We start from the raw sequence: 24680 nt of genomic DNA, 5'->3' as shown, positions 1-24680 counted from the left end.
TAATGTGACACCAGAACTAGCCAATAGAGCTGTCGAGTTACATCAGCTACTTCTTCCTTCAGATGCTGACAACCTGTCTCCCTAGCCACACTGCTTAGAGACCATGGGGAACGAAGGAGACAAATAAGGCAGCAGGCAGTATGGGGGTTGGCTCCTGGGAGGGAGATGGAGGAGCAGACAGATGAGCCACATGAGAACAGCTTTGGAGAGCTATAGGTTAGCAGGGTGTATGCAGGGGTTGTGATGGGGAGGGGGAGGGGGAGGGAGGGAGAGAGAGCATAAGAAGACTTGTATGCAATCAGTCCATGGGGTGCAAGAGGCAGAGGGAAGCCCAGTGTCTGTGCATCACAGTACTGGTGTTTGAAGAATAAACTCTTCTTCTGACAGAGAAGCTGATGCCTACATGCAGAATCATGGGACCCCCTCTCACCCTAGGCATCCCCAAACAGCTGAATCAAAATCCCCTTCCCCTAAACCTCCCAATCACCCCCTCTAAGTTCCTTACAGCATCAGATATCAGCACTACAGGAATTGGGGACCGGGGGGGGGGGGGTTGAAAGAGATGAGCAGACATGCAGAGGGGACATGAGGAGTCAGACTGTGGGAGAACGGAGGGCGGGTGGGGGAAGAATGGGGCTTGAGCTGGGAGATCCAGAGAGGGAAAAAAGAAGACATCTCTTTGAAAAACTACCTGCAGCACAAATCCCTCCTTCTTCTTGTTCTATACTGGCTTTAAAGTAAGGGTCAAAGACGTAAAGCAGTGGATCCTGCTCCTTTCCCTGGCTTGGGTAAATGGCTGCTCCCTAGCAGAATCCCCCTTCTCTCCTTGGCATGGATAAGCAATGTTTTCTCTTAGCTTCCCCTTCTGCTTGGTTGGCAAGATGACTGCTTCCCGCTCCTGTTTCAATCCACTTTAAACACTTCTCAAACACATGCAACTTTCTCCCTCAGCACAAAATGTTAGCTATTGAGAAAGCAAAAAACAACACCATACTTCTTCAGTAAATCACTTCAAGGGATCTAGTACAAACGTTGAACAAACAACCTCAAACACAAGTTTTATATTTTATTAACTTAACTACCTCCAGTAACAATCAGCAGCAACAAACTTAACTCGAATTAGCTACTAAAACTCTTCACCGTACTCTAAACTAGGCACTTCAATCACAGAACATCCATTACTCCTGGTTGGAATTAAAGGTTCCATGTTAAGTGTGGAGGTGATGACTAGTAGCAGGTGGTATGTTTGTGTCATAATACAGAGCAAAAGTCACTGTTACATGCTGAAAGGGCTGGTAAGGACTTGAGACATTGATTTCCTGCCCTTATTATGCTTTTATTGATGTTACATGGACTTGAGCAACCTTGAGTAATTTGCAGTTAAATATTTTGTTTGGAGAGGATAAATTATATGCATGTAATTTTTAAAGAGAAATATCTTGCATGCAAAATTAGGACAAATGGAAAATTTGCTATATCATGAATTCTACTGAACTGTCTTGTTTGCTCTTGCAAAACTTGCCTTATGAACTCCATACACGGCAATTTTATTAGTGTCAAACACCTTGGTGTGCGAGGCTGCTCTCTAGAACAGGACTGTTCTCAAGTTTGGGGGCTGAGCTCCAGGCAGGACTGGCTACTCACTAATGTAATGCTCTCCTCCTATGTAAAGTAGACATTTAGGTAAAATTTTCAAAATTACTTAAGTGACTTTAGTAGCACCTTCATAGCCTAAGTCCCATTTTCAAAAATGATTTAGGAGCCTAAGTCACTTTGGAATCTTTAAAAATTTTATCCTACATTTTTGGCACAAACATCATAGTGTACACAATAAGTTAATTAACGAACTGAACACTTCATCTAAATTGATATTTAAAAATACATTTAAACTAACTTTTTCAAGAACAAATTATTGCTATTTGTGTAATTACTGTTTAGAATATACTTACCCTGGATTATAAAGCATGACAGCTGAGAGGTTCTCACAAGATTTTGAAAGATCTGTCATAGATAAACTGAAGGAAGACAGTAGTCCACTCTAACAGAACATAGAATTAAAAGATTATCACTAGTATTACAGAAACTCTGCTGTGCTTACAGAAATATCACTTTTTCTCCTTGACAAAATATGAACTATTTTGATGTGAAGCAACACAAAAAATAATCTAAACCAGTGAATATTTAAACATATTAGAAACAAAAATTATTAAAAGATTTGAATTCCTCAGGTACTCACCTTTCTTTTTTCCCTCAGTTTGGCAGCTTCCTTGGGATGATTAAAGCGAAACATATTGGTTCTCCCAAGTAATATAACAGCACCTGGCAGGAAAAACACACACACAGGTTTATTGACAGCATACTGTACCAGGAGATGTCCAATAATTTCCTCAGTCATCTGACAAGAGCACTGACTTCTACAACATAAGACAAAATGAAAAAGCATTATTCTAACAACTACGGTTTGGGGTTTTTTAAAAAACGTTTAGATGGAGCTGGAGCTGCATTAATAGTTGTTGTAGTATATACCTTGTTCCTCCCTATTACTACTATAAAATACACAGGTGTTATGTCTTCTACAAAATATAGACTAACCAAGTCTGGACTATTTTGTCCAAAAGAACAGAGGCAAGCAGTGGAGATGGCAGTAGGAGCTTTCTCACACTGCTTTACCTATGTATAACTCAAGGCCCATTTGGAGAGATCTCTTCTACGGTTAGAGGACAGTTCAGTCTCCAACCCATTTAATCTCTGGACTCCTTTCTGAAAGGTGCCAGTTATTGTCAAATGTAACCTGTCCACTACTCAACACAGATGAAAACACATGCCGAATGGCAATGACTTTCAACCACTAATGATCTGAGAGAGCTGAACCAGCTACTATACGTTCCGAAGACTCCATTACCTGTCATCATCTGTACTCTCAGCCATTCATTCCTCCAACCAGAAACAGATAAACATTGATCCAAAGCTCTCCATTATCCAAAAGAGGGTCATCTGACTATGATACTGAAAATCTATTTCATGAACCAAAACCATGACTATCTCAAATTATTCAATAGCCCCCCATTATATTCAGATAGGTCAACATGTTCTGTGTTTAATCAATTACAGGTGTCAAATAAAAACACATTTCTGGGCAACTACTGCCAGATTTGGAGGACATTAAAGCCAATTTTAATAATATTCTAATAATAACTGTGTTGTCAATGGTGTCTTACTGCTATAACGAAACAGAAACTCTTTTTAAATAGCCATAGATTTTAGCCTGGTTTTATGGACGAAAAACTTGCCAGCACAGTCAGGCAAAGCTTGAGGAGAGGTGTCATATTTTACTTCAACAAGCCAAGTATGTTAGGATCAAATTCTGCCCTTAGATAGTAACGTTCCACTTGATTAAGAGAATCTGCCTTACTGAGAACACACGTTGGTTTTTACTGTGATCACAATCTACATGGTCTTTAATAATTATGAATAAAAATCTGGAGTGAAGTTCTGGCCCCGGTGAAGTCAATAGCAAGACTCCCATTGACTTTGATGAGGTCAGCATTCCATTCCTGATATATAGGCAGCACCCCAAATGGCCCTACTGGAGTTTCCTGTTAGACTTGTGGTTATGGCATTTATTTCAGGTGATCTAGACTTCCTAATGTGTATATACTGGTAATGAGAGCAGCAAGTCTATCGGTCAAAATAATTATACAACTAAAATGGAAAACTGACATCTTCAGATGTGAGCAATTTTGCTAATTTGCAAAAGTTTCTTTCCAGTGTAGTGCGAGATCTTTAATATTTTGTCTGAATACTTAGAAGAGCATGAGTATCAATTGGTATAGTCTCCACTGATTCTTAAAGTAAGCATTCATGTTTGTTTCCGATTGTAAGTTATTGTGTATATTGTATATAATGTGGATGCCATCTTGTTCCATGGCCTCCCTTCCTTTTTGTTCTACTTTGAACATAACTTTGCCAAAAAAAAGTTTTAGTAATGTATTTGTAGATATTATTTGTACCTTGGTAATGCCTGCAGATTCTCCTTATGCTCGGTACTTTGCACACGCAGAAGTGCTTTATAACCTAAATAAATCTGGCAGACAAAGGGCATGAGAAAGGGGGTGTTATCCCCATTTTTCCAATTTTCCAATTTGGAACAGAGGCACAGAGTGCCTGAGACACATGCGGTGGGGAAGGTTACACGGGAAGCCTCCAGCAGAGCTGGACATTAAACCTAGATCTCCTGAGCGCTAGTCTAAGGACCTAAACAGAAGATCATCATTTATTAGTGGCCAGTACAACTGTTTACTGCAGTGGCTTTGTTTCTAGAGTTGCTGTCCTAAATCATCAATTTGCTTTTGACAATATTCAAAGATTATTTACAGGCAATATTTTAATAGCAAACGGCAAGAACACAGTTTAATTTTGGCACAGCAGTCTTCTTAAAATATTTGTCAGACAACTCTTCTTGAAATGGTTGATGAGGGATGAATTTAAATACCTGGGGCATGTAGTGTGCTCTCAATTCATTATGGAAATCAATATAGAAAAAGCTTGCAAAATATAAACATCCTTTGCAGACGGCACCGAATGTTGGCATTATCACACAAAAAGGTGAAATCAAACATCCTTTGCTTTCAATTCTGGATTATAGTAACAGTGCTATTGCATTTCATCCCAGTCTAATCTTAAAAAGATTTACTGTTCATGAAGGTTTGTGTTGCAAAGTCATCTCGATACCATCTCTGTAATTTATGTGATGCAGTTGGCCTTTCTGTCATGAAATGCATTGGGTATACTTTTTTATGAACGCACATTAAACAGATTCCTGCTGGTCATAACCACTATAGCTTAAGTTGTAAAACTATTTCCATTCTATCACTATTTCATATGATTATAATTTCCCCAAATATATTCCTTTTCATTCTTGGTCTCTGCTGGAAGGTTATTTTGATTAGTTTAAGAGGGTGGAGGGGGACTGATTTCAGCAAAACTCCTTAATCTATTTCAGAGTGAGTGTAAAAATCATTCATTGTAAAAACTTTAACCACCAAATGAAAACAACAAACAAGTCAACTGAAATTTCAGAATCAGTATGTAGATAAGCATTATTGTTTCTGCAAATCTGACAAAATGGTTTTAAAAATAAGTAGGAACGTTTTAAACTAAGTGATTACGCGTACAAAGGAGGACACTCCATTCTTAGCTGCACATTTAGATTGTTATGTATCTAAGGTACTTACATGGCTCCCATCATTATAATATCTGAATGCCTCACAATCTTTAATGTATATATCCCCACAAAACCCTTGTAAAGTAGAGGGAATGTTATTATTTCCATTTTACAGATGGGGATTTACATTTTACAAACTAACATTTTAGTATTATGCTTTCTATTACTTAAGCGTGATTATACAATTTTTATTCCAACTTGAGAGCACTTATTTAGGTTAGTATCAACATTAAAACAGAACAAAAAACATATTTAAGTCTAACCAAAGTTTGCACAATATTCGCTAAATAAGAGGTCACATTGTATAATCATGTAATATTGAGCAATGCAATTCCCCATCAGAATGTGAGCAAAGTGTACAGTTAACGTTGTCATGGAAACAACTGGATCTGCTATGGGTTGCATGATTTATTAATTTTTTTTATTTTAAGTATCTACATTCAGGAAGAGTGGGAGAAAGTGGCAAAGGAAAGGGTTTATCAGACAGCATCAATAGGCATGTTCCCTACCACTCGCGGAATTCTTATCTGGTAATGGAATTGATTTCTCCCTACTCGTATCCAGTTTTAACAGAAAAAAAAACATTTGGATGAAAATAAAATGTGCACGTTCCGCACATCACCACACATATCCCCACCATATTGAAAAAAAGTGTTGCCACCATTAAAGCTAACAGATGCATAGTGAGAATCTTCCTGGTTGTAAGGCAAAAGTTATTTTTAGTTGAATTCTAAAAAAAAAAGGGAATTTTTTAAAGTAAAAATATGATGGTATTTTGGCCTAAATCTGGATCCAAACTGGATTTAGACTGGGATTTATTCCAAATGGAAAAGAGTCAAACATTTAAATATGGATTTAATGCTGCTGAAAATCTTGTAAAATGTTTTTATTAGGTGAAAATATTACAGTAATTACAGTATTACAAATATTACAGTTCTATTTAGACAAAAAGCACATTAACTAGAATTTACAAATGTTTGAAGTAATTTGGAGAAGGAAGTGATAATTATGTTCATTTATTCCGAGGGAAATCTAAACACTAACACATTTCTAAATAAATGGTAATTTACTAATGAAAGGACACATTTAAAAGTCTCAGCAGTAAATTACAAATACCGAGAGCAGATATTTAAAGGTGCTGAGATTCCAGGTTGAGAAAGTAAACATTAATAATCAGTGGTAAGATATGTGTATTACAGAACAGCATGACAACTAGCTACCTCATGAGTTCTGCGGGGGGGGAAGGGGGGGGGTGTATGTGTGTGTGTTAATAACTTTAGCACCCCTGTGGCCAAGATGGAGTCTGCTCTGCAGGCATCTCCGTCCAAGAAAAGGCATGCGCAGGAATATAGCAGGGAAACTCCCTTCTACCCCAGGAACACCTCTTCCACACCCCTGGAGTAAATACACACCCACCTAGTAAAGGCAACTAGGCTGGCTCCTTCTTATTTCAGCTCCTTTGCAGTTAAATGCCTAGATGGATACAGAAGTAGCTACACTGCACCACGCCATCAGCAAGCATTCAATGAACCACAGTTTGAGAATCATTGGCTTAAGCAAACAGCAGAAAATCCTGATGAAATAATTTTAACAAAGGAAAAATTCCTATACTGGGCAGGAAAACCTTATCTGATACAGTCACATGATTTCATTCAAATACTTCTGACAGCAATTCCAATCTGCCCCTTCTCATGTGGACTCAGCACAACTGAGGAGAGCCTCACTCTGCACAGTATACTAAAGGGCTCCTCCACAAATCCTAACTCTTTGTACGCAATGGCCACACTCACCCCAGTTGTGCTTGGGTTTGGGATATGCTCTGGCACTAAAATTTCACAAAGTCTACAACAGACCACGGCCAATACAAAGCTGCAATAAAATGTTTAGATATTTTATTTGGGAGAAAAGACAGCTGCTTGCCAAAAACCTGGTTCAAACCAACAACCTCTATAACTTACTCAATGCAAAGCCATGCAGCCCCTACACCAAATATTCCAGAGAAAGTAAAGGGGTCAAGAAAACGTAACGTACTTGCAGTCTGCACCATAAGAAAAATTCCTTCTCATCCCCAAATGAATTTAATCACCTAAACCCTATAGGATGCCATCTTTCCATGGCAAAAACTGTGCCACCACATCTAACTGAATTGCCTATACCTAATCCCATTCACACAACCATCCTCCTACAACAGCAATTTTGGGGGAGTCTAGGAAGATGGGAAGGGGGATGCTTTTGTTGCTGGGATGGAGAAATCTGCTTCTAGCCCTTTGGAATGGTGTCCCAATTGAATCAATGAGCAGGCATGACAATCCCTAATCAAGCCAACTAGATCTCGTCTCTTTCCCTAATCCTCATGAGAGGAACAATCACTACATAGGCTTGAGAGAGGGGAATGGAGTTCAAAATTTTAGCTCCTTCTAGGGCCCAGCTGAACTTTGCCCTATTTAAGGTGAGGCAGGCATTACACTGAAACGGAACTCCTTCACACCTCAGTTGTTAAAGTGCAGTTTGCCCTTTAATGTCAATACTTTTAGTCATAAGCATTAGTCAAAGTTAGGATTACATTTTTAGGTGCTTAAAATAAATTGAAAAATAAAAGTGCAAATAACCTTAAAAATATTAATGAAGGTGAACAGAAAGAGGCAGAGTGCTTCTTGTTCTTGCCAGTGATAAAGGCAGGCTACAATTTACCGTAGTTCTATGAACATATTCCCTGCATTGTTGGATGGATCCAAACAGTAGAGTGTTTGCAACAAGTGCTCCCCACCCACCTTCTTACCTTTTCTTCCCTCTTCTATGAATAACCCTCACTTACACTTCAATGGACTCACACCAAAATGTGTATCAGAATGCTTACCAGATTCTGGAACACTCCTAGGATTTACTGCCATAGCTGGAGTGTGTGTATGGCCATTAAAAGGAGGGAGCATGGAGATATTTTGAAACAAGCAACTAACTTTACAGAAGAAACCCAATGATTTCTTCAAGTTAAATGTTCTGAGTTCACAAAAATCACCAGAGGTGAATGAAATGGCAATACTGTAAATATGAAAGTCCTCATTCATATTTGGGTGACACTACAAATAATGAAAATTACCGAGCCTCATACAATTTGGGAAGCGTTGTACTCTGTGCTTCAGATGTCATCATCAGCATGCTGGGACAGGCTACTGCCAGTCAAGTAAAAGCAATTCCCCTCTTATGTTGCAATAAGTTGACAAATTTATGACATGGCTGCCAATGTTGAAGAACAGTTATTTACAGGAGTTCAGGAGAGAAAGTACTTCTATATGAAAATACTGATGTGCTTTCTGCCCAAATTAACATTTGTTCAGTATGAGTGGGAAAGATCCATACATTAAGACTTCTTGTTTTGTTGTCCACTGACGCAGGACATGCTACTGGAGGAAAGGTCTCTGAAGCTTTCCAACAATCAATTCTTGACACTGGGTTGGATTGGCATGATTGTGCTGCTATTTGCACTGCTGGTGCCCAAGCTAGGACAGGAAAACACAGTGACCTTGTGACTAGACGCGCACCTATTGCATCCCAAGCTATTTGAAAATTTTCAATTCACCACCAAGCTCTGGTGGCAAAGACAATACCAGTGGAACTAAAAGAGCTACTTGATGAGACTATAAAAGTTATGAACTTTAGTAAAGAGAAGCCCACCATGGGTTCTCCACTTGGGGGCTGCGACCCACAGAGGTGTCACAATCACCCAACGCTTCATGCATTGCTATATGAATGGGGGGTTCTGGGGTAGTCCTGGAACGGGAAAGGTTGAGAATTTCTGTTTGAGATCAGTCTAAAAACTTGAGCTGGTGCAAAATGTATCCATTGGTGCCTCCCAATGGCAGCACAATGCACCCGTGCTCCATGATCTACACTGGCTGCCTCTTGGTTTCTCGATTAAATTTAAGGTTTTGTTTTTAAATCTACAAATGCCTTAAACAGCTTGTGATTTTCCTGTTTGGGACATCACCCCTCTCCTCATACCATTCTCCTACAGCTGCAGTCAGCAGAGGTGCTTGATCTGGATCGCCATCTATTTAAAAGGGATTGGCAGGAGTGTATGTTCTCCATGAAGGGCCTGCAGGTCTGGAACAAACTCCCTCTGTCCAAAATAGTCCTGCTCTGTTGGCCTTTAGGGACTTGGGGCGGGGGGGGGGGGGGTGTAACAAACATGGACTAGCATTCCTTTTCATTATTATAGATATACAAACAATCTGACTTTTAACCTTTCATAGCCTTCTCTTCTTGTATAAAAATCCGTAAATTCAAATATTTAATAACAATGAGTGTGAATTCATAACAATGGTTTAAACTTATTAAACATTCTCTTTCCATTATAATATTTCTCTAGTTCAACCAAAGAAACCTAAAATAAAGGCTCTACTGATTATTTTGGGTAGTGAGGGAGGAGGAATGGAACAGTAAAATTAAAGCTGAATTTAACAACTGTATCCTTATGATGCAAAGGCTTTTCACAGTTATCACCAGGGAAAAACAAAACACCATGAGAGAAAATATGTTTTTCTGAGCAAATACCTTGGTTTAGTTGGGTGGCCTCTGTAATCTGAATTCCATTCACAGAACACTGTGCTCCATTCAGTGGTATTAAATTCACTGTACCGCTGAGATTTTCAAACACGCAGTGCTCACTTTCCAAATCAACGCCATGAAGAACTAAAACACCCCAGAGCAAAGAAAAGAGTTATTTTCCTAGCATTTAATAGGATTTTTTTTTTCATTGATTTTGGGTGCACATCACCAGGCATTTGAGTATGTATTAGTCACTTTACTCTGGACAATATTGTGTCTTCTCCACCAACCCATGTGGACATTTGATTTGCCTCTTTTTTGGTAGGGACAACTTTTCTTCTAATTCCACTGGACAATAATGCCTTCCAGACAAATCGTAAGTTGGGGGAGCAATTATTTTTATCTGCATGAATAACTTCGGGACAATTAAATTTAATCTGAAAATACAGGATGTTTATAATGTAGAATACTTAATACTTGTCTGAAATCACAGTTATTAAAGGATAGGTCAAGATAGAACAGAACCTCAGGTTTCCCATCCCCGTGCTTAATCCTCTAGACCACGTAGCTTTTTTCCTTCTCCCTCTCACTTCCCACGTGAATTTTCATGGAAAAATAGCTTCTGTTTTTCACCACAATCAGATAATCATACCCAATTTTGTCAAACATTTCAGAGTCCGGGACCCACTCTAATTTAATGTTTACAAATGCAAAGCCAGGCATATTTTGACCAAAGAAACTCATTATAAATATTTGCCCAATTCTAATTTCTCAAATTATACCCAAAGGATATGATTTATCAGCAGAAACTACTATCAATGTCACTAGACATAACATGTGCCATGCAGTACTCCAGAATTAGCTCTCATTCCAACATGAAGAGAATATGCAGGTCAGTTTAAATAGGCCTTGTCTCTATCAGCCTGGGGAGCTTCCAATATGACCATACAAAAATACCGTCAGCATGCCAACAGGTTAAGCAAATGATCGTGGTCTTGACTATAGCAGTTTACTACACAGAAAAGGACATTATCATCATAGGGCACTGTTTCAGTTTTACAATGACCAGGTTAATAATGCATCCCATGGTGCATGGATCTGAAGGTCTGCCAAAACCCACGAACTATTTTAAAAATTATACTATTAGACACTCTTTGAACCAAGTCCCACTGAATTATGATAATGAAAATCACTGTATTGAAATGCAGTTATCTTGTGTATTTTGTTTTTTAAAAGAGTATTAATGTACATTCATAATCAGCAAAATATATGAATATCAGTAACTAAAGAGGAGGGGAAATTTTAAACGTTATATGTTTGGATGTTGGAAGAGAAATGGACATTACAAGGAAGGATGGATGTGAAAAATGCCTCAACTTTCTTACCAATATTCTGTTCTGTGGCAGCATCTTCTCTGCCGACATACGTTTGGCCCTCCTAGACGTGGAAAAAAAGCTATTTTTTTAACTCTTCAAAATAAGATTAAAAACGTATCCTATTACTCATCCCCACGAACACAGAACTTCGGATCAAAGTACTGTTTACACACAGTATTTTGATTATCTAGTAACAATTTAAAATTGCTTTATCAGACAATCTTTATTATAAAACATTGTTAGTTCAAATTTTACTTGGACTGAGCAAAACCACCTTGATGGTTCTTAGGCAATTAATCTATATTTGGATTTCAATTCAAGCTTTATAACAAGACGAATGAAAAACCACTAGAGCTCGCAAGAATGTCATACGTCTATCGTTGGTTAAAGAGTTGACCCTCAGGATAGACCTAGGCTCTAATTGATTCATATTTTAATTTGAACAAGTTATAGCCTTTTTACAGATGATGTCACAGTGCTGGAGAAATGTAATGATCACTTACTGTAGATTATAAATTAGTACTATAATTAAAGTTGTCCATTTAAAAAGCATGAGGCAGACAAAGACTGCGGAAGCACAGAAGTGTGTTTACCTTCAAGTGATACAAGATGATCCCAGTACTGAGAAGATCATCATCAATGCCAATGAGGTGAGGCAGTTCCGAATCTAAAACGACACCAATTCCTTCTTTCCTAAGGGCTAAGGTTTGTTCCTGCAATGACAAAATTTACTTTATTCTCAAAGCAGAAAAAGGGTATTACTGTTAATTCTCTATTTAATTAACACTTTTTAACGAATCAGTAAGGCAACGTCTACACTGCACATCACCTGCGTGTAAGGTATGTGTAGCCACACAGAGAGGAGAAAAGCAAGCTGTGACCACAGAGGAGGCAGAGGGGAAAGCCTCTGGCAGCTTCTCTCTGCCCATGCCTTCTCCACTGCCTCCCTGTCAGAGCTCTTCCCTCTAGAGCAAAATCTTGGGCAGTGGGCAGCTGCCAGAGCCTGTTGCCAGAGACTTTCACTGCAGTGCGGAAAGTCTCCGCAGCTTCCCAGTGCTGGAGACTTTCCCCGCCACAGGGAGCTGCTGGAGCCTTTCTCCACCACAGGAGTCTTTCCTTGCGGTGGGGAAAGGCTCTAACAGCTCCCTGCAGTGGGGAAAGGCTCCAGCAGTAGAGAGGCAGCTGCAGGACACTCCACTGCTGTTTTTAGAAGGGGTAAGCACTGTTTGGGCGAGTAGAGAGCCCAGTATGGTACAGACCCAGAGTTCAAGCAAGTCTATGTTCTACTCACCTAAGCAGTGCCTCACTGTCTACACTATTATTTATCCATGTTCAGGGGGCATGTAGCATATGTATTCTACACTCCATCAAAATGAATGTGCAGCACAGACGTACCTCAAGTTGGACACTGTACAAAAGGTCACAAGGAAATAAACAAGACTGAAAAATTAGATTTCAATTTTCAAATGGGAATTCCAAGCTTGCTATTCAGAAATTCTCTAAATGGGTTATTTAGGACTAGTCAGTAAAGCAGATTAGGAGGATTACTCAAAAGACCCCTCTAGTAATGCTAGCTGAACGGAAGTTATGTGCTACTTTTGGTGTTGTATGAAGAGTTTGGATTTTCATATGGGATTTGTAAGCATAAGGGATGGAAAACAGAGTTCTATTTGGTCACACTTTAAATAAACAATCTTCCTCAATAATGAGCCTGGAAGACTGAAAAACCAACAAGCTTGAGTAATTAGCATAACCTATAATGTAACAGAAGCATAGAATATTGACAGCAATAAATAAATAACAGTTGCAGCCATAATTTCAATTGTACACAATTCCTCAAGTGCTGGATTCCATCGGGACTACTCATAGAGAAAAGTATCATTCAGCATGAGTAAAAGTGCAACCTTTAAATGATAAATGATTTCTGGTAACATCTTGAAAGAATAATATATTGATGTATATAACAAGGTTAGAAACAATAGCTTGTTTTGAAATAAGGTTTAGTATAATATTTATATAAAATTAAAAAACAAGGTTTAGATATAAAGGTACCTTTATTATTGAAGTCTGGTTTTGGTTTTGTTTCGGTTTTAAATATAAACCATACAGCAAAACTCCAGGATTTATTTTTTCTTATACAAGTGAAATTGACAAATCTCACAGCTGTGTATCACAAAGCATACACTTTTCTAGTGGCACTTCTAAACACACAAGATATATGTCTAGTGACAGTGGAATGACTGTTGCCTATTCATTTCATTGATATGACCCTATCGGTCTTGCAAGACCTTACAATGTTTGCACATGTGGACTGACTTGCTATGCAAGTTCCCCTAAATACAGAAGCCTGACATAAATCTGAACAATATTTTCCAACATTGCCTCTGTCAAGCCAAAATGTTACAATGACAAGACAAACACCCCCAAACAAAAACCAAAAAACCCCACAATGGTAAAATATGAATTAAAGTTTTCAAGTGTTCAGAAAACAAATGAATTCGTGATTAACGCTGCCCTGCAGCTCTCGGACATTCAAACTGCATTCGGCAATTCCTTGATATTGTAGAAATGTCACCTTATAAAACTAAAATGTAGAGCTTAAATCATTGTTTGAGTGAAAAAGTAATTTCAGACAAAAACATCTATCACATATTAAATATTTATTGAATAAGAGCTACTCATATACATACTTTATAACACTTCTATATGACAAGACTGAATACTTCAAAACACTACAGGTTGATGGCCGTTTGCAAATTGCTGGCAGTTTTGGCCCAGTGCAACACATGAAATATTTAGAGTTAAACATATTTTTTCAGCAGAACAAATCACTTGCTAACATCCCTTGCTGAGGCAAAAATAGGCTTGCTAGGTTGTCCAGAAATCATAACTGAGGGAGAAAAATCAATTATGAATAATTAAGAGCAATGAAAAACGCTTCTCCTTTCGGCTGGTAAACAAAGTTTAAATTTACTGATGACCATTAAAAATAAAATGGTTAATTATGATTTAAAAGTGATGTGTTGTTCATTTATTCAGATCTACAACCAGAAAATCAACTGAATTCCATTATCAATCTCTTATTTTAGCTATATTCCTGAAAATTACATACCATACACATAAAAAGAAAAGGAGTACTTGTGGCACCTTAGAGACTAACCAATTTATTTGAGCATAAGCTTTCGTGAGCTACAGCTCACTTCATCGGATGCATACAGTATGCATCCGATGAAGTGAGCTGTAGCTCACGAAAGCTTATGCTCAAATAAATTGGTTAGTCTCTAAGGTGCCACAAGTCCTCCTTTTCTTTTTGCGAATACAGACTAACACGGCTGTTACTCTGAAACCTGTCAATCCACATACACATGCATCCTATTAGTGTATGTATTACAGACAGAGCTTGTAGCACCAGCACAGTTAATGTTACCCAACACTTTCCATTTAAGACCTGTTTTCAGGTGTTTACAATTTTGCTGAACTTAAAGCCATTTGGGCCAGGCCCGCCGACAGCAATTCCAGGCCTCAGTGCTGTCCCTAGGCAGGTGTGGGGCCCAGGGCGGAAGTGACGAATCTGCCACTTCTGGGACCAACCCCATCACTTCCACAACCGACCGCGCTGGGCTGGCCAATCATGCCGGCCCACGGGCCCCCCCAAAGCATGGGACCTGGAGCGGTCGTCATCTGGGGTGCGCCTAGGAGACCTGCAGCCTGCCTGGGTGATTTCAAAGGGTTATCGCAGCAGTGGCGGCCCCTGGGCAATTTCCCCCTTCTCCCCCCACCCCATCAGCGAGCCTGATTTGGGCTGAAAAACTTCCATGCCAAGTGTCTGCCTCACACTGAGGGAGGTGCGGTTTTGAAACTTTCAGCTAGAATGTTTATCCATTTCTGAGAACAACATTAGGGGAAAATACACTTTTACCAAAGTTAAAAAATAGTTAATTGAGAGAGTCTAGCACCTCTTAGCTAAGGCTGTAAAGTGGTCTCGGTGCCACTAGATGGGACAGAGCACCACACCTAGGTGGTGTGTGGGTTATACATGCACTATCCCCGCAAAAGGCAACTGAGCTTGCTCCATACTGGGGCTTCAGGACTAAGCAGGGCTTTCCTTGCAATTGCTCCTTTTGGCAACCAGAGACTCCTTGGGCACTGGAACCAAGACGAGGGTTCTGTTTCTCTTCTGCTCTCAAGAGCCCTCTGCTAGCAACCAGGCAGTGTGGAGAAGAAAGAAGCTGCCTGACCTGTGAAACCACCAGGAATCACATTCCCCTTTACTGGATGGTTCACATAGAGGACAACAGCCTACTACTGCAGTTACTCCATTAGCACAAGCTGTAGAGGTCTGTCCACTCCTGCCAATGACCTATTTGGGGGTCAATATGGTTACATATGATGCAATGTGTTTGTCAGATTTCTTTTTTAAAAATCTTAGGTTAGTACAAGGATCACCACAGTGTCCTATTTCATCCCCACACTGTCCCTAGTGCATGGACTCCCAAACATGAACAAAAGTTCTGAGAAAGGAAGGCACAACAACCAACTTCAAGGATACCCTCCACATGAAGTTGGGACACTTTTTAAGAAAAATGTACACCATGAAGAGAAACTTCCTCTGAACTGTAGAACTCAGAAATACAATTGCACACAGTTTTTTCATTAGGATTGCATCAGTCCACCCATAGCCATTATGGGGGCACTCTCTTAGGTTCTTCCAATCTCGGTTTCAGCCAGGTAAGCTCTACAGAATACTATAGAGAAAAGTGAAAATTCTCATCTAGCTTGATCAGTGTGCTGTGAGTGGGTGTGGGGATGGAAGTTGAAGAGGGAGAAATTTTCTAACCCCAAATATAGTGATCATTTTCATGCCGAGCATGTTGTAAATAAGGATCGTTATCAATTACTACCTCGAAGTTATGAAAGCAATAGTCTCTCTCTCTCTCTCTCTCTCTCTCTCTCTCTCTCACACACACACACACTTTGCTAACGTCAGTACAAGAAAAATTGTCTTTCCCTACTGCAACCCCTGCCAGAGTAGGGGAGATAGGGTCAGCAAGAGAGCAAGAATAAATCCTACTCTTACTGGCAGCTTCTTTTAACTCTTGTTATCATAAGGAATGATCAGCTGAGTTTTTGTACCAAGACCTGCTATTGCTCCCTCAGTGCTGTCTTTCTCCCTCCTCCCCCCCCGCCACAAGGTCACTGGAATGCTGTCACCCAAAGGTCAACCTCTCCTTTGTGGAAAACCAACAAGTAAAGGGAAGGCACCAGAAGAAGGAAGGCCAGGCAAACAGAAATAACCCTTGCATCATCCCACAGGTCACAATAAGGTCAGTTCCCATGGAGGCAGGATCCCCATTTTAAATAAGTCAAAGGTCTATAAGCATGCCATATTTATGAGGCAAATAACTGCTTAGGCTTGTTTCATGGCTTGATTCACCTGGATTTGTACAGCAATTTTTCAAAAGCTGTGAACCAATTATTCAAATTACAAAGTGAAAAAGCTCAAAAATTATCATTTTGAAAATGAATAAAAACTCAGGTTTCTATTTTTAAAACCTGAAGATACTGAATTCATCTTCTCTACACTTATCACTGAACAAAAAAAAATATCATTGTATTCATAGGCTGTTGAAAATAATACAACAAGGCCAAAGAGTAGAACACAAAGTATCAAACAATAGTATAATAAGCTGTAGTTTTACACTGAAAAGTGACTTCGTAAAAATTATTATTTTTTGGAATCTCACTAACTTCCAGATCAAATGTGCTCAGTTGACAAGTAAATGGCCAATTCAGGAAAGCATCCCTATTCAAGACAGCACTTCAGCACACTTAATTTGAGCAATGCTTAAGCACTTTCCTGAATCAAGGCTACAAGAAGAATGGGATTTTAGTTGTTTATCTAAATGACAGCCCTGGGTTCTTTCTTGTTCTCACATGGTCAGAAACCAATATTCTGAAAGTGCAATTTCTTTAACAACTCTGTGGAAGACATGAGTGCCAAAACAGAATCCCACTCACTCCCCCAGAACTATATTAGTCTGTAGCGCTAACTGGGAATCAAACCTTTTATGGCCCAATCCCACAATGAAGATCTACTCATTAAATTTTTTTAAAGTATGGTGCTAAAATACTTGTTTGAATCTTTGGGCTAAGCATGTTGAACCATGTAAAATGTGTACCATAAAATATGCAGTTTGTGTAGGTAGAAATTCAAACACTGTTTTAGTAACTTTACCTGTATGGAAACTGCAAATCACATCTCGTATAAGTTTTCTTTAAAGCCAACAGTACAGTTACTTGAAGAAATACAGAGGGTCCAAAGTACACTTCAAATATTCCCTTATCAGTATAAGAAGTAGTATAAAATTGTAATCATCCGATTAGTCACACTTTCTAATGCTATTGGCATTGCACATATTAAAATGGTAAATAATTATGACACTGCCCTTTTAATAATCTGCTCCAAGAGGTTCAGCTTAATTTCCATTACACTTTCCACTGCAAAAGCTTAATTCTTTATTTAAATATTAAACAGTTAACTGTTGACACACAGTTCAGAGAACACATTGCGCAGACATTTCTGATAAAACAGAACATTACATTGGCTGAGTAAATTGTCCAGATGTCTATATTTAAATTATGCAAAAATACGTCATTCCAAATTAAAGAAATTATGCGTAAAAATATGCAATGGCAAAAGTCCCTGCATTAGTAGTCAACGAGACTCCATAACCAGAGAAGATTCTTGTGGTAACAGGAACTTTGGGTGTACCTGAACAAAAATATGTTATAATATCCTGGGTTCACAATGATTGAAGGTTTTCTGTGGTCTGGCGCTAACATTTAATGCCATATAAAAAAAAACAGACAACTATACACAAAGGCAGGTTTCAGAGTAGCAGCCATATTAGTCTGTATCCGCAAAAAGAAAAGGAGTACTTGTGGCACCTTACAGACTAACAAATTTATCTGAGCATAAGCTTTCGTGAGCTACAGCTCACTTCATCGGATTCATTCAGTGGCAGGCTGTCTGTAAGCAAGGACTGGCCTGTCTCCCAAGATCTGTGAGAGTGATGGGTCGTCCTTCAGGATAGGTTGTAGATCCTTGATGAGTTGGAGAGGTTTTAGTTGGGGGCTGAAGATGATGGCTAGTGGCGTTCTGTTATTTTCTTTGTTGGGCCTGTCCTGTAGTAGGTAACTTCTGGGTACTCTTCTGGCTCTGTCACCTTACCTGATCACTCTCGTTACAGTGTGTATGGTAACACCCATTGTTTCATTTTCTCTGTGTATATAAATCTCCCCACTGTATTTTTCATTGCGTGGAAGTACACAAGTACTCCTTTTCTCAATACACAAAATAAGTTCTTAATTCATAACTGGTTTTCCTCCAGGTATATATTTATGTTTTTACATGATTCCTTTTAAATACTTGGAAACTTGAAACCAATCTGTTTCCTTGGAAAAGAAAAAAAAAAGTCTCCATCATTCTGCGTATTGTAGGATTGCTCATGAATGCCAGGCTGTTAAAACAGTGTTTATTTCTTTAATTTCAAAATAAATAAGTTACAGAGGAGAAAGAATTACATAGACTATGCATTCAGAGAAAAAAGTCGGTGAAACAGTGGCCTCTTGTTTATAGATAAGTGGAGTTCCTGTGCAATTTCAAACTGAACTAAAACCCCTACAACTTTAAGTACAAAGGAACAGGAATAGAGTCAGCTAAAGTTTTCCTTGCTTTTTTTAAGGCTTTCATGATATTAGTGTATCTTAATTTTTAATACATTTGCATTTCTTTTAATATTCTATGTGAAATCTTTAAAAAGTCTGTCATATAACTATGCCTTTAAAAAGTTAAAAAATACCATGAACACAAAAATGAATAAATGCTATTAAAAGCTACACATTATACTTAAAGTTTATGTTGCTATACTGTAAGAAAAGTTAATCCTCTGTTTATATAGCACTTATCTTTCAGAAGAATCAGATAACAACTTCCTTCATTACAAATACATGGCCTGATCCTGCACTCCTGGTGTACACAACTCCCACCAACTTAAGAGCATTATCAAACCTCTCAAGAAAGAGAAGTGCACACACACAACTTGAAAGGGTCAAAGCAAGGGGTGTGCATGTGAAGGAGAGAATCGGAACAAGAAATGGAGCATGAATGGGAGAGCAAGTAGTGTGGAGATGGAACTGGTTAACTGGGGCCAAGGATTACACACACAGATCTGTCCCAAGGTAATTTTCACATCACATGTACAAGTTTGTACGACTGGTTCTCATCATGTCTCTCTGATAGACTTTGGCTTGGCAAGAGCTGGGATGTTTGCTGGGCTTTTGATCCAAAGACTGTTGAAGTCAATGGGAGACTTTCCATCCCTTCAGTGTGCTTTGGATCATATCCTAACACTTCCTTGTGGTGTACATGAAGAATGGGATGCAACTCCAAGACAGAGCATCTGTGGAGGTATTTTGATGAAGGAAAGGACATGATTAACACTGAATTTAGAATTTAACCTTATACAAAATGAGCATTTTAAAAGCTAACATAAGAAAGGAATTACAGTTACAGTCTGCACAGAATTTTACACCTAACGCAAAGTAATGGTGAATCTGTTCTTTCTCATAACAAACAAGCAATATACTTCTAGTGATATGCAACTGGGATGTGTGATTATATATTCCAAGAAACATACTTCTATATGGTTATAAATAGAATATGTGACACAATTATTCAAAAATTTGGGCAGCTAAACATTTATTTTTATTAAAAGAAGTGTAATGGAGCAATGTGGTTAAAGCACAAAGTATTTCAAGAGCTGCCTTTGAAGACACCAGAAAGAAAAAAAGACAATAGAAAGGAAACAGCACAATAATCCCAAAAGGATTTTCCTCCTATTTTCTGTAAAAATGCTAGACACCAGATGATTATATGGGCCATAACATCATGTACGTCAGGGTACGGCTCAGCAGGGTGGTATGAGGAGCTGTTTCTCTCCATTGGAAAGTTCCTCTTTCACATTTGTCATTGCAGCAGAGATCATAGCAGAGGCCACTCTGCAAAGGCAGAACATACTGCAGACTGGGTTCTAATGTGTTTTGGCACCAGCAGTTGTAAATTAAAGTAGTGACAACTTTAAAACAATACTTTTTATAAGAAATAATTGCACGACGCTTTGGTATTTTAATTTTAAAAACCATTCTAGAGGGATTGGTATTTCCTGTTTCATAAGCAGGGCCCTATAAAAACCATGATTTCACAGAATGCACAGAAATTGCTAAATTAGCCCAATACTGCAATCTTTCCAAATGAGGGGAGGCGGGACGCAGGAGTGGGCATGTGGCTCTTAGTATATGACAGCAGCATGTCACAGCCCCAGTATGGGTGGGGACATGGAAGTTGGTTTTATGCTATGGTGTCACCATTTTCTCAGGTCCTTATCATAAGAACAAGTGGACATTCAATCAGAGTCTAAAAGGTGGCAAATTCAAAACAAATAAAAAGAAAATATTTTTCATATAATGAGCAATTAAATTGCAGAATTCATTGCCACAGGATGTCTCTGAGGACAAAAACTTAGCATGATTCAAAAAGGGACTGGGCATTTATATGGATAACAAACATGGTTAGTTAATGCTAACAAATTTTGAAAGCCTATCATGACTTAAACCAAACCAACTATTAGGAATGAGAATGTTTCTTGCATCTTCCTCTGAAACATCTGGTGCTAGCCACTGCCAGGTTGCAGACTGGACTAGAAGGACCTCAGGTCTAATCCAGTACGGAAATTCCTATGTGCATCCTTTGTAGCCACAAGCATTGAACTCTAGAAACCACCACTAACAAAAGCTTTACAAATATTAACTAAGTGGAAGAGGACTATGAAAACAACTGACCTTTAAAGTCAGTGAGTATCTTTCCAACTTAGCAACTTATTTGTGTTAATACAGATTTATGTTTTGAAGACTAACTTCACAAATAAAAAGACCTCAATCTTTAAAGCTCCTCAGTGCTCCTGTATACTGTAGCCCATTTACTAAGATCAGGCATGGTTCTGAGACCCTCAACAATTCACCTAGGCATAATAATGTGAAAAAGGTCACAATAGCAACTCTGAATCTAACATCTTTATGTAGCGCTCAATGTTTAGTTCTACAAGACAACATTTTAGTGGTAATTTTAAACAGATTTTTGCATTAATTTTGTGTGGGAAAGAGAGTTTATAATGGCTTTTCTGGTAGTTGATGAGAGCACTCTCATCTTACATTTTTCCCAGAAATAATTTGCTCATTTTCGCCAGGTCACTGACATCTAATACAGGTTTTCAGAGTAGCAGCCGTGTTAGTCTGTATTCGCAAAAAGAAAAGGAGTACTTGTGGCACCTCAGAGACTAACAAATTTATTTGAGCATAAGCTTTCGTGAGCTACAGCTCACTTCACTTATGGGAAAGCAAATTAAGAGTCTATTAAAAGGTCAACAAATAGCAAAAAATATATTCCTTTTGATCTCAAGTCAAACAATCAAAGATGTTACAAGGATAGAATAAGATGCCCTTTAAAACTATCAATTTGATTTTGTGTACTCAAAGCGTAAAAAAACTGGTGCTCTAGCACAAATGTCATTAGTAATTGGTTGTGTGTCATAACATGGCTATGGATTTTGATACTTTCCTTTTGTAATCCTGGTTCACTCAGGGCAAGAAGGGTAAACTCCTGTTATCACGTATGTGAATCTGTCCTTAATTGTTTATTTCACTGAAAAAAAACAGCAGCTAGGCACACACTTAAGTTGTATTGCTAATGCAATTATAAATTATACAGTATACTCAGTCATTATCTAATTCAGAATTTTTACTAGATACAGTGTAAAAGTCATGAGAAAAGACACAAAAGTCTATAAACCAGAGAAGCAAAAAGTAATTCTATTTATCTGATAAGAACAACATTAGGAGGTTTACAAAAAGCACCGTGTGAGAATTAACAGTTCCTCAATCCAAATGTTGAATTATAACCATGATAGAAGGGCCTCCATTTCAGTTATAGAAGACAATGAAGTGCACAGATTCATGGCAAGAAAGATAAAGGTATTCATAAAATACAATGAGCAAACAAGAGCAATAGGAGACAAGGTATATACAGTAAGATCAAAAGATGGGAACACAAATAATATCTCCCAAAAACATATTCCCTGGGGAAATGTGTTACTTTAGTGGTTCTCAAACTTTTTCTATTGGCAATCCCTTTCAGACAGCAAGCCTCTAAATGCAACCCCCCTTATAAGTTAAAATCACATTTTCATATTTAACATTATTTTAAATGTTAAATGTATAGCCCTATTGAATGAGTTTACCTTTTCTCACCGCTTTTAAATGAAGACAAACATTTTAATCTAATTATTGTTATGAGTATAAAAGTTTTTTTTTTTGTTTTTTTAAATAGCTACTCTTTAATACTGGGGGGGGGGGGGGGGAAGGGGTGAAGAAACTGTCAATATCACTTTTCACAGCAGACTTAGCACCTCATTGCCACCCTTACTTCTGCCCTGCTGCTGATGCCAGCACTGCCTTCAGAGCTGGCACCTCTGAAAGGTGTGCAAACGCTGCAGCAGGGCAGAAGTAAGGGTGGCAACAGGGTGCTAAGTCTGCCGTGAAAAGTGATATTTGTATGTTTGTTACTATCACTTTTCACAGCAGACTTGCTAGCGAGCTGGGTGACTGTGAAGAGCGGTATTAACAAACATACAAATAGCACTTTTCCCAGCAGACTTGCTAGCATTACTTCTGCCCTGCTGCTGTATGCAGGTGCTGCCTTCAGAGCTGAGAGGCAATAGAGCGGCGGCTGCCGGCCGGGCACCCAGCTCTGAAGGCAGCGCCGCCACCAGCAGCAGCACAGAACTGCAGAAGTAAGGATGGTAATGCCATACCATGCCACTTTTAAATCTGTGTGACATTTAACCTTTGCGCTGGAAGGGGTAGCGACGAGGCAAATTTTGGGGTGGCTATAGTCCCTGCAAGGATTGTCGTCGTTGTTTCCCCTCCACACACCTTTGTGTCTGACTGTTAAATTATAAATTACTTATTCCACCATTAGTATTAATTTTTCTTGCACATTTTAAAAAAAGACAACATTTGTCTCAGATGGGATTCAGTAAGCAATCAAACATCCTCGGTAGGATCCAAGTGGGCCTACCATCTTCAACTGGGTAACATGCAATAAGTGGTCATGTTCACCAGTTGGATGTTACATTAATTACCCAGACCCAGCTACTGCTCCAGCCCTGGCAGCTGACCACTGTTCGCTGACCCAGTTGTTGCTCCCGCTGCTGACCACCGTTTGCTGACCGAGCCTTCGGCCACAGCTCTAACATGCCCCTCCAAAACCAGTAACATTTTAATTCCCACGCACACCCCTGTGTTTACCAAAAATTAGCCATGACTTTTGATGTTTCAGGATTTTAGTATGTGAATGAATACATAAATACATCATGGAAAACTTCTGCCTCTTTACCAAAATCTCAGTGATGTCTGACGGATAGTACCATGCTCCAAAAATCACAGCTCTCACGTAAATGTAAAACACATCCACTACATAAATGAAAATGGCATAAAAATTAACAGGACAGAAAGGAATTTTTTCAGCTATTTTTCATGACTTCCAAGTAAAAGCCACTGACAGCAACAAATGAAGCCTAATACTGCTGCTTAAATTACAACCCTTCCAGGGCACCCAGGATGCATCAAACTTAACATTTTTCTGATAGAAAATAATTAGACTGTCCAACATACATTGGAATAATTAAAACTAGGCAAGTGGCCTAAGCTCTTGGAATATGTGACGTCATTAGCATTTGAAGTCAATCTCTCTCTTTTTTTTTTTTTTTTTTTTTTAATGAGAAACCAGCCAGGGCTGTGTGACATGGAAGTAAATCTGACTTTAACATGTATGATGTCCCTTTTAATGAAAGATAGATGAGAGGTAGCATCAAGACAAAAAAAGTTGAGTATGCAATTAGGCTGTCCAGCTACTATTCTGAAAGTGTAGCATCAATAACGTAAACACAATTTCTATTATCATTATTTTACAAGGAGGCAATCCATAGCATTAAATCACTTGCAGTGAAAAAAAATCAAATTTATTTTAAAAATATAAAAAAATGAAGAGTCACTTTTAGAATTTACGTAAAACCGCAGTGATTAAAAGCTAGAAAAAATGTAACCTTCTTTCCAGGAATAATTTGGTCAAGTTCATTTACAATTGTTTTATGTTCTCAGCAAAAAAAGTATAATTTGGCTGATAAACTGAGGACTTCAGCTAAAAAACTGACAACTTTACAACAAGTATTTAAACCATTTATTGTCTTCAGTTTATTTTCATTTTTTTCTCCTTTTTGCTTGCTAGGATGTATACTTGCTATTAGGCATCTTCATCTGCTTTACTGATACATTATGAGTTCCCTTCCTTTTGGGTATCAGGATAAAGAGTCCTCCGCTCTTCTCTTTTGCCTAAGAATTTCTAAAGCAAAAATATAACA

The 24680-nt window shown here is 38.6% G+C and overlaps 1 protein-coding gene across 6 annotated transcripts in view; it reads right to left on the bottom strand.

The window, feature by feature from the left end:
- KIF16B (kinesin family member 16B) overlaps positions 1-24680 on the bottom strand; it is a 289704-nt gene that overhangs the window by 172748 nt on the left and 92276 nt on the right. For all 6 annotated transcript variants that reach the window (XM_037896104.2, XM_043544001.1, XM_043544000.1 and 3 more), the window contains exons 13-17: positions 11739-11858; positions 11155-11206; positions 9776-9913; positions 2237-2319; positions 1950-2038 (exon numbers count right to left, since the gene is read on the bottom strand). In XM_037896104.2, the coding sequence (XP_037752032.1) occupies positions 1950-2038; positions 2237-2319; positions 9776-9913; positions 11155-11206; positions 11739-11858 (482 nt within the window). The remainder of the gene's footprint in view (positions 1-1949; positions 2039-2236; positions 2320-9775; positions 9914-11154; positions 11207-11738; positions 11859-24680) is intronic.

The sequence above is a fragment of the Chelonia mydas genome, chromosome 3 (genome assembly GCF_015237465.2).
Source record: "Chelonia mydas isolate rCheMyd1 chromosome 3, rCheMyd1.pri.v2, whole genome shotgun sequence".
NCBI classification, from domain to species: domain Eukaryota; kingdom Metazoa; phylum Chordata; order Testudines; family Cheloniidae; genus Chelonia; species Chelonia mydas.
This window is presented reverse-complemented; position numbering and strand designations above follow the sequence as displayed.